Source organism: Neodiprion virginianus, chromosome 2 (assembly GCF_021901495.1).
Source record: "Neodiprion virginianus isolate iyNeoVirg1 chromosome 2, iyNeoVirg1.1, whole genome shotgun sequence".
In the NCBI taxonomy this organism is placed as follows: domain Eukaryota; kingdom Metazoa; phylum Arthropoda; class Insecta; order Hymenoptera; family Diprionidae; genus Neodiprion; species Neodiprion virginianus.
In genome coordinates, this window is record NC_060878.1 from 8,474,444 (window position 1) to 8,484,758 (window position 10,315).

The 10,315-nt window shown below is 39.3% G+C and overlaps 1 protein-coding gene across 8 annotated transcripts; it reads left to right on the plus strand.

Annotated features, from left to right (window-relative positions):
* Window positions 1-1,139: 1,139 nt before the first annotated feature.
* LOC124297111 (lactosylceramide 4-alpha-galactosyltransferase-like) lies at window positions 1,140-7,472 on the plus strand. Of its 8 annotated transcripts, none has more exons than XM_046747747.1 (6): window positions 1,140-1,625; window positions 3,538-3,970; window positions 4,531-4,918; window positions 5,466-5,676; window positions 5,771-6,131; window positions 6,213-7,472. In XM_046747747.1, exons 2-5 carry the CDS (start codon window positions 3,733-3,735, stop codon window positions 6,038-6,040), a joined length of 1,107 nt encoding a protein of 368 aa, XP_046603703.1. In that variant the 5' UTR covers window positions 1,140-1,625; window positions 3,538-3,732; the 3' UTR covers window positions 6,041-6,131; window positions 6,213-7,472. The 8 variants fall into 8 exon arrangements, with proteins under 8 accessions (XP_046603703.1, XP_046603708.1, XP_046603704.1 ...); XM_046747752.1 differs by having other exon boundaries at window positions 3,550-3,970; XM_046747748.1 differs by having other exon boundaries at window positions 1,140-1,609; window positions 3,511-3,970.
* Window positions 7,473-10,315: the final 2,843 nt, after the last annotated feature.

The following is a 10,315-nucleotide window of genomic DNA, read 5'->3' on the forward strand; positions in this document are numbered from 1 at the left end:
TTAGGTGCATATATATTGTTGATGGCAAGAATAGGTGATATACGGCAGTAATACCCTTACATGACGAGACTCTGACCCAGTCAACCCGGTCAGACTACCATCCGCATAAAAAAGGGTGCATATCGATTACGGGGCGGTCAATTAATGTCTGCACCACGAAGAACCCCGTTGACCCAAATCCGCGTAGTCGCCTTGGTGAAAATGATTTTTACGATTTTCTATGAATTTTCAGGGCAATTGGGATATTTCGTACAATTTTGTAGGAAATATTGTTTTCGTGGAATTTTGTAAATATGGATAGTTTCCCATAAAAAAAAACACGTAGATTTTCATTAAAAAATAAATTATTTTTATACTGCAATATTTAACGAAAATTAAGAATTCTTTAAGGAAAAAGAAATTACCGTAAGAATTCCTAGAAGAAATTTTCACCATGGCGACCGGATGGCCACCACATACGATGCAGACATAAGAAAAGGACGCGTGGAAAACGCGGACTTGTTGCGAGCCCTGGGAATTCGGGTACATCGAAAAAAGCATACCATGGCATTGATTAAAAAAATTCCGTTGGTCAATTTGCCCGTGAGTTACATTTGTCCTAATGAATTTTGGCAATCGGGTCGATTTAGTCTTACCGTAAAAGCAATATAGGGTGCCTCTACCCTGTATAACGCAATCAAACCGCTCTAATGGCAGAAAGGCCTGCATAACTTGGAAGCGAGAAGCGACCCCTCGGGTGTTGCGGATGCTGATCAATAAACGGGAGAAGAGGCGGATGCTGGAGGAGAGCGGAGGAGAGCGGAAGAGACACGACGACCAGAGGCACGGGCAAGAAATTTGGAAATTAAAATGGGTCGTTACCGAGGAGTTTACCGGTGGCTCATATAGCTGACGACGTCGGCGACGAGCGGGAATTTCGACCCTGAAAAATAGGGTGGTCTTAGAATCTACCGGAGAACTTGTACCGGAGGTACAGGCTTTGTTCTGAATTATTAAACGCGACGCATGCGCTCCATGAATGTTCGACCCCGTCGCCGTTGGAAGGAGTCGTCGAGAATCAGCTCGACAGAGAAACGCGACTTGTCAGCTCGTCGGGAGCGTCGATCGTATTGTCGTTTGATACATTTTGTTTGTTTGTTTTTTTTTTTTTATTTTGTCGGTCGGGGAAAAAGTGGGCGTTTCAAACCCCTAAATGTGCAGCCGGGTCAATCGGATGTATTTCAACAAATCGTGATTTCTCTACATGATCGACCGAGCGCAGCACCGCTTTTCGTTTTAATCGCAGAACCTTTAAACGCCGCGACCAAATCGAAACCGGCTCGTTCTGCTTTCGTTATTCGGCTAATCAGGTTGGATATCGCCGTGCGGATAATAGGGCGAAGCTCGTATCGTCGTGTCTTTTTCGATCAAACGTAATCGTAGCTCTGCGACAAAACCTGGATTGCAGCATGAATAATCTGGAGTGCGGTGTTCGTCTGTGAAATTACTGTTAATTATTCAAATCAAGAAACATTGATGCTTGAAAAACTGACTCGCCTGGATATTGTCCACCCTAGGACAAGTTTGAAAAAAGCTCCAAAGCTAGGGAGTGACGTTATCGGTTTAAAAAGTTAGTTAGATGTTCTGTAAGTAGCCTCCAGTTAGGAGAAGTGGCGGTAGATGATGATTCTGTGCAGTATTTATCAGGAATCAATCCGATTTACGTATTATCCCATAATCTGAGCGCAAATATTCGCATGCATTATTTTTGGACTGTGCATGAGCTGTCAATAAGCAATATCCATGTGAGAACAAAAAAATAAAAATAAATAAACGAACAAACAAATGAATCGACCTGTTTTCCGGGCGCGAAACTCACGCATATATAAACCCTGAAAATAATGTATGTGATTATATTCACGGTAGAAAGTTAATTCCTCATACGTTGTTATTAAATTTTTGCATATTTCGTTTTTACGGTTTCCTGAACTTAAATAACCACAACGTTTCAGTAAAACCTAGAAACGGTTCTTACGGAACTGGTGTTGTTATCACGTCGAGCGGTTATCGGTAACCTCATCCGAGCCAACAGTAACTTTATTACGGCCTATTTTAAGAAGGCATCACGTCGATTACGCCCACGAACGAATGATGATAAAAGGAAATAAGAGGAACTAGTACCGAGAAGACCAATGTTTGAGTGTGTAATTGATTTATTGTAAAAGATAAGTAGAGTACAATGAGTATATGTTGAGGACGATAAGGGAAGAGAAGTTAGTTTAGATGTTGGCCGAATGCAAGATGATTTGAGAGTGAGAATATATGGGGGGGAAGGCTGCAAGGGACTGGCTAGTCGAAGCTTAGGAATAGAGGGAGCTTTTTGCTGATGCGGTATGATAAGATGATGATAAGAAGAAGATTCGGGGTATAAGATAGCCGTAGAGTGTAGGAAATGAATCTGAGGTCTGGAGGACGTAACGCGGCAATCTGTTTTTCCGATGATCTAATACGACTTCTTTAAGACTCCGTTTGAAATTTGAAAATCGGTTCGTTATACAGTAAAAAGATCAAATTTTTCGTTTGAAAAATGAGATTTGTTCTGATTTCATGTACCTTCTCATCTATGGATTTTTCATTCACTAAACTTCAGGTAATTAGTTGAATATCATCCACACCATTCTCTAACTTATTGATCAATGACAATATTCGTGTACTATCAAATCTCTTTGTCCGTAACGAGAACGATCTCAGGTACAAAAAAAAAAAAAAACTGCAGTGTTGATATTCATCCCATTCCGAGGCTGTATAGAAGTACGCATCGATGCCACACGCACCAATACTACAAACAATTGAATGCACGCCAGAGTGTGCCAAAAAAAAAAAAATATATGTTTTTCAAATACTCACAAAAATTTCGGTAGAGCATCTCAATCAAATCGAATATCTCAGCCAAATATGAGCTCTTAATATTGATATTTAGAGGTGCCGATTTTGTTCTTTCCGTTTTCCATTTAAATAATACGTAAGGAAAAGCGGAATGTTTTTGACTCATAAGCTATCTAATTACAGATTCTTATAGGAAGTTTCACACTCCATAAAAAAGTACCGAGATAGAATTTCCCTAATTCTAACCGATTAAGAGATATTCGAATTGACTCAATGTTTACAGGCGAATATCTCTTAATCGGTTGGAGTTGGGAAAATTCTATATCAGTACTTTTTTACAGAGCGTAGAATTTGCTATAAGAATCTGTATTTAAATATTTACTAAGTCAAGCCGTTTACGTGGTAGAAAAAATTCAAAAATGTTCCGGTTTTTTTTACGTTTTATTTAAATCGAAGATGCAAAAAAAATCAGTATTAAGAGCTCATATTTGGTTGAGATATACCATTTGAGATGCTTTAGCTGCAAAAAGTAAAAAATGCTTAGTGTTAACATATTTCATACACTATTTTTTAGTACCAGTACAATACGTTGCAGTAATAATTAACACACTCGATAATTAGTCTAGATACGTATATTATGATCAGGCAAAGTTGTTGATTATAAAATCTCAGCGATAATACCAGGGGTCACGAAAATATCAAGGATCGTGTCGATTCGACCGAGGAGATATGATGAAACATAAAATGAATTCGTTAGTTGGGACTTGACGAGAGAAGTGAAAAGGAATTGAAAAGAAGAAAAAATACAAGGTACCCGAATTCAGATGTGAACTGCATTCATAACATCGTTGGTAATATCATTGCGCGATGAAGACCGAAGGAAAGTTTCTTAACAAGGTTTTATCGATAAGATTTACGAAAATGAGGAAACGGCTCGTGCTCGGATTCGCCAGTGTGGTATTCCTCTTCATCCTAGTGATATCGAGCGACAGTGACATGATACAAAGGGTTACACCCTTCTTGGGATACGCTCAGGAACGCGACGTATCCTGCTACGAAGAGTCCTCGACGATCGACTCGATCGAGCAATTCGAATCCGAAGAAGGTGAGAAGAACTCGGGACACTGAGTATAAAGAATCGTTTAAATTTTTTAGCTAGTACACGAATTGAGTGAATTAAAAAAAAATAAAAATAACGAACGGTTAAGTCAATCTTCACTAACATTCCAACAGGCTGCACACATTTATGATCTGGTAAAAATTTGCGAATGACTCAAATCCCCTATTGCAATCAACGAAAATTCTTTCACCGCAATTGCAACAACAGACAAATGAGATGTATCTATAAACCAAAAAAATAAACACTCATTTACTTAGAGATATGTGTTTGTTGAGAAAAAAAAAAAAAAGAAATTTTTTACTTCATACATGCGTGGAAACTTCTTTACATATATAATATTTAATTATTTTTTATTCAATTAGTCCAACGACTTTTTTATACGTTTCACTTTTCTTTTATACAAATATATGATGGATTGAATCGTTTTGAAATGCAAAAAAAAAAACACATCGGTAGCAGTGTTTTCAAAAAATCTAAGGTCTGCTCAGAGCGGTTTCATGATAACCGACGATCGACATTCGAAAGTGATCTTAGATACGTTTCAGGTACGATTTCGGAAAGACGGATATTCTTCCACGAGACGTCTTGCTTCGGGGAGGAAGGCGCCATCCTAAACGCCCGTCAAGCTTGCGCCGTCGAATCGGCGGCGATGATGAACCCGAAGACGACGGTTTACCTTCTCTTCGTAAGTCCGGTAAAGTTCTCGAACGCCTCTAAAGAGATAGTCAGGCAGTTGACGAGCTACGAGAACGTCAGGATACGACACATTTCCATGGAGAGGTACACGAAGGGAACCCCGATCGAGGAATGGTACGCCACGGACGTTCTTAAGACAAGTCGATGGCCCAGGAGTCACATGTCGGACATACTGAGGTACCTCACCCTCTGGAAATACGGTGGGATTTACCTCGACCTCGACGTCGTCGTCACATCGTGAGTCTCGAAGATCACCGAGAGCTTCTCCGACTCTGTGTTATTTCTGACTTGAGTATCTGTATTCGAGTATTCGCTACAGTATTATTAGCGAGAGGTTATTCACTCCCGATTGGTGCCTGCACGTGATTTCTTTATGTCTTGCGGTTTCGTTGTATAATACGAATTCGCGCGTCTTCAGCAGCAGATTTCGAGAAATTTCCCTGACTTTACATCGTGAGATGCAACTTCGGGAACGAATTACCCCTCGATCGTATTCAAGTTTTATTTGTAACAATGTAGGCACTTGGTGTAAATCAGGGCTCTGCGATTAGTCAATTAATGATACACTTCGATGTAAACTAACAGGATGAGATTTATTTATCAAGCATCCTTCCAAAGTATCATAAACCGCGGGATGACTGCTTGGGGGGAACGAATTAATACTAAAAACAAAAATGCATCGAAACATACGATAAATCGTGAATCGCAGAGCGTTTTAACTGTACTTTTGCACCACCTCAAGACCTCCTTGTATCGACACTTATCCCGACCTCTCTTTTCCCAGGAGTCTGGAACACCTGACGAATTTCGCTGGTGCCGAAGACTGGGAAGATGTGGCTGCCGGTGTTTTGGGCTTCGAGAAATCGAGCTTGGGTCGAAGGATGGCTGACGCTTGTCTGCGGGACCTGAAGACCAACTTCCGGGGTGACGTGTGGGGCAATAACGGTCCTGGGGTGATAACGAGGATCCTCCAAAAGCTCTGCGCTACCAAATACGTGAGAGTTATTCAATCGATGAATTCCGAAGCAAGAGTTGTGGGCAAGTTGACGGGTTACACTCACGTTGTTTGTTTCTTACTTCTCTTCTCAGGCTCGAGATATGACGACGATTCGGTGCCATGGTTTCACCGTCTATCCACCATCGACTTTCTACCCGATCCATTACAAGAAATGGAAACGCTACTTCGAGGAGACGGACAGAAACTCGACGTTCAAAATGCTCGAGGATTCCCTCGTCATTCACGTATGGAACAAGCTAAGCAAGGACCAAAAAATCAACGTCGGTAGTCGGGCTCCTTATGCCGTTATTGCTCAAAAACATTGTCCCAAAGTCTACAGTCACTGCGGGAAAGTATTTTGAAGGGAAACTGTAAGTATTACTTTTATAAGCAATGCGAAAGAAATTGTACGTATGTACAACAACATGTTAGGTGTGTTGGAAATTTTTAATGGTCGACGAATGAGCCGCTAGCTCTGAACTTGCCGTATGAGATTTTTCTTGGCGATGGAAAATGTGGAAGGATCAGTTCAAGAAATTGCAGAAATCGATGTTAAGCAGCGGGATGCGAATGCCGAGTTTTGTGAATATGGCTGATTATTCGTACACGTATCAATGCAGTGGACAAGCATACATATCAATTCTTGAAGAAATAAATGTGCATTATTTTCATGCCAAAATTTTAAAGCAGATATCAACTGTTACAAATAGAACACATATCGGTTCACCGTATCAATTATACCAAGTCTGTAATATACCTTGAATGAAATACTGGGTCAATCTGTGGATTGTCGTTTCAAGATTCATGGCGATTTCGAACATTGTCATTCACGGCTAAAAGTCGAATTTCTCCATGAAGGGGGGCCATTCAAGTATATTAGTCACCTTATAGCAGTAGACGTTTCAGGTAAGCGTTAGCTATCACAGGAAATTCGAAGTGAAGTGCGTGCTCAAAGCCAATACACCGCCTGCTTGAAAATAATGACAAATTTTCTTTAAAAAGAGGTGTTAATAGTGCATGATTTGCTCAATAATAATATCTTAGTAAATGTAATGTTTGTTGCGTGTATTTAAGAAGAAAGACAATATATAGTGTATTTAATACTCAATGAATAATGAATTCACCTTTTACTGAACATTTTAATGTCTATTAATAATTAATAATAATTAATATTTAATAAGGTAGGAATAAATTGACCGGAATATGACTACAAATAGTAGTCCACAAAACAAGCCACGTTACTAATCGTTGTCACTTATAGGTGTGGGATGAAAAAATACCCAAAACATTTGTTAGTCAATACTTGATTGGCTCCATTAATCGGTAAGGTTACGTTCAAAGTGAGCAAGCTCTACATCTGCAGAGGGGATGATGAATTCATCTTTACATTGAAAATATTTGTCAATTTGACGTAGATATTCGATATCAAGATTGATTTATTATATTGCATGCATTCTGGTGATTGATGTGGCGCAATTCGAGTTGTAAATCCAAAATAAACGTAAAATTGAGAAACGACTTCATAATCTTAAATCTTTATATACCTGTGCTCTATAAGTCTGAAACACGTTGAGTTATTTTTACTGGCAATGGAGTTACAGATAAAATAAAGTGACAATACATTATCAGAAATAAGTGATACACGAATATTGTCAGATTTTAGAATTTTCCATCTAACAACTGTGATGCTAAATCATAAAAAGAGCGAACGGTGAAGATATGCTTATTAATAACGTTAATTCAAGGGAATCGAATATTCATGAATCATAAGTAATTGGTTCGAACACTCCGAATTGAATAAAAAGAAAAGAGAAAATTCTAGTCAATCACGTTATACGTATGTATACTTTATATACATAGTTAATATAACACTTGTCATTATTTAGTTTATAGTCAGTTAATTTCAACCCTTCAACCTTGCGGTAAGCACTAAATCTCTAGTATACATACACAAGTTTTCTAATGCTGGATCATTTTTATCAAATAAACTCATAAATTAATTCAAATTCACCCAATTACGTACACGCATGTTTGCCCATGTAATTATAAATACAACAATGCTCAGGTAAGTGTAAATAAATTGTTTCTCAAAATTAAACTTCACGAAAACCCACGACTTACGCGTTACTTGTCTTCATCGCTGCAGAATACCGCTGGTAATAATTCTGTGATTCTGAAACCGAAATCAATGACGATTAAGGATGTCGATGAGGAAAATTGGAATGTAGTCGATCGACTCAATTTTTTACACAATATTGATCAATATTAATTACGTTGTTGTGGAAAACCTCAGACAGATAGATTCCGAGTACTTGATAATTGAAGTTGAACTTTTTATACAAGAGCGTTTACGGCGCAACGTGACGGACTATACTGCGAATGCCGCTTACCGTCAAAATCACGGACAAAAAAAATGTACAGGCATCTCAATGAAAAACTATCCAAATGGTAAATAGTACTCTAAAAGAAGATGTTCGTAAAGTATGTAAATCTTTGCCTGTACACACAATCAATCCTAGAGCAAATGCTCGTAAAATACTTTCTCGGAATTGTATCATTTTGTTCACCTGAAAAAAGTGATTAGATGACAAACGATGCATATCACATAAGTAATTTGTCGAAAACCTTGACGTTGAATATATTTTTTTTTTCTTGTTTTCTTTTTCTATTAGTTGAGAACAGAGTTGAGAACCGTCGTTCAGGTCCGTGTATAAGCATAGACTTACCCCTCTCGCCGCCTTCCCCTGAGAAGCGCTCGCCATCCTCCTCAATTTCGATCAATAAAAACCAAAATACCTACAAACTATAAGGGTCTATAAACGTATGAAAATTAATTTTAAGTACAAGACCTGCGAACGTGACTAAAGTGACCCGTTGGCAGAGAGCAGAGAGTTTGTTCGAAGATACTTACTGTAAATATATTACAAAAGCGTTTCTATTGCTCTGGTAATCACGTCATGAGTGAACTTTGCCGCTACTTCTATGTATATTGATAATCCCGAATCCCTATTACATGCAATACTAGTATATATAACGCAGAGGGAAAGAAAGACAATAAAAACGGGGAACTCGTGTGGCAACGACACTGAACAGCTCTTCGCAGTTTCGGATTAAGGTCGTGTAGCAGTCCTACCCTTACCGACCGAGCAAACTCACCCGTTTCTTCGGATATTTAATTAACGAATGAAATGAAAGGGTTAGAATTTCGACTATGCATCACTCTTACGTAGAGGAATTCAGGAAGGCTGTGGTTTTCAGACACGTGTTACTATTTTCACATTTTCCCTAGTTCAGTGGTGAAAAAGTGCAAAGCTGAGATACTTTGTGCAATTACGGAAAGATTGAGGAGTAAAATGAGCCATCTTGACACTGTTTTCAAACAGTATTGTTGCCGCTAGACGAAAACTAGGAATTACAATGATTTCGTACATAAAAGATGGTCTATTCTTTACGATTTTCGGGATATGAGTAACCTGAATTCCGATACGAAAGAGCGATGCACCGTCGAAATTTGAACCCTTTCCTTTCATTTGTTAATTTAATATAGGAAGAAAACGGGCAAGTCTGCTCAGTCGGTAATGGCAGGATTGCCACATGGCCTTAAAATAAGAAATAGCTGACCCTTGATACGCGTATCCCCCGATATCAGCTTTTTCCTCGTCTCCTACGCGCTGGATTTATAATATCGTGTGAGGATTGCCCGATTCAAGACAGCTCGATATCTCTCATTCGACAGCCACGTGACGATGCAGTGAAAAAGAAAAATAAAGAATACCGTACGTTCAAATGACGTTTGCGTATGGTAACTACGAAATAAAGCAAAGAGAAAAACATCTGCATCATCGTTCGAAATTTTGAAATCGCGGCTTCAAAGCCGTTGGACTTGCAGCAAGAAGTAACGTCCTAGCGACTTTTTCATTTCAGGATTTCCATTTTTGTTACGCTTGTTTCAACCGTTGAACTGCGATGCTCGCGATAGGAAATCGCTGCGAGTACTGAAGAAAATGGAAAACATCGTGGCACTGACCTTTATGCCTGCAATCCGTGCAGACTCACCCAGTACGACGGACGGTTAGGCTGCATGTATTTCTACAATGTCACTCCTCGTTCCTACGTAGTTGGTACACGCAATGCTGGATTTAAACAGCTGATGATGCATACCGCGGTTGAAGAAACATGCACGCATGTCAATTGCTTCAAAGTCCGTTGCGTCGAATCTGGAACAATGACAAGCCTGCAGTTGGTTTGCCGTAATTAAATCGTATCGCAGGCGCAAGTTTGAGAAGCTCCTTACATCGTATACACGTACCTTGTACCTCACTGTCAGCACCGTGAACAGCTGGCGATTTTTGGATCCTTGCACTTTACTACTGGAGAATACTTCAACGGTGTTTAAACGATGCAATAATCCTGATAATCTTTGGAAACGTTCAAGTTTTGGAAAGAGATCAACTCGGTTCAGTGATGCACGGTTTGTTCGAAAAGTGAATAATTCTGAAGACAAGTCACTTCGGTAATTGTAGTAGCCTCCTTTCGACAAACTCGCGAGCATGCCGAAGGATGAGTGGCACACGCTGCACAACTAATAATCTCCATAAGACACCGTTACCAATTTACCGTAATAATGATCACCCGTA

Bases quoted from the DNA above. Each gene is read 5' to 3' on its own strand.
- LOC124297111 (XM_046747747.1), top strand. From the start codon at position 3,733: ATGAAGACCGAAGGAAAGTTTCTTAACAAGGTTTTATCGATAAGATTT. The intron at 3,971-4,530 runs GTGAGAAGAACT...GATACGTTTCAG, and splicing joins GCAATTCGAATCCGAAGAAG to GTACGATTTCGGAAAGACGG. The intron at 4,919-5,465 runs GTGAGTCTCGAA...CTCTTTTCCCAG, and splicing joins CTCGACGTCGTCGTCACATC to GAGTCTGGAACACCTGACGA.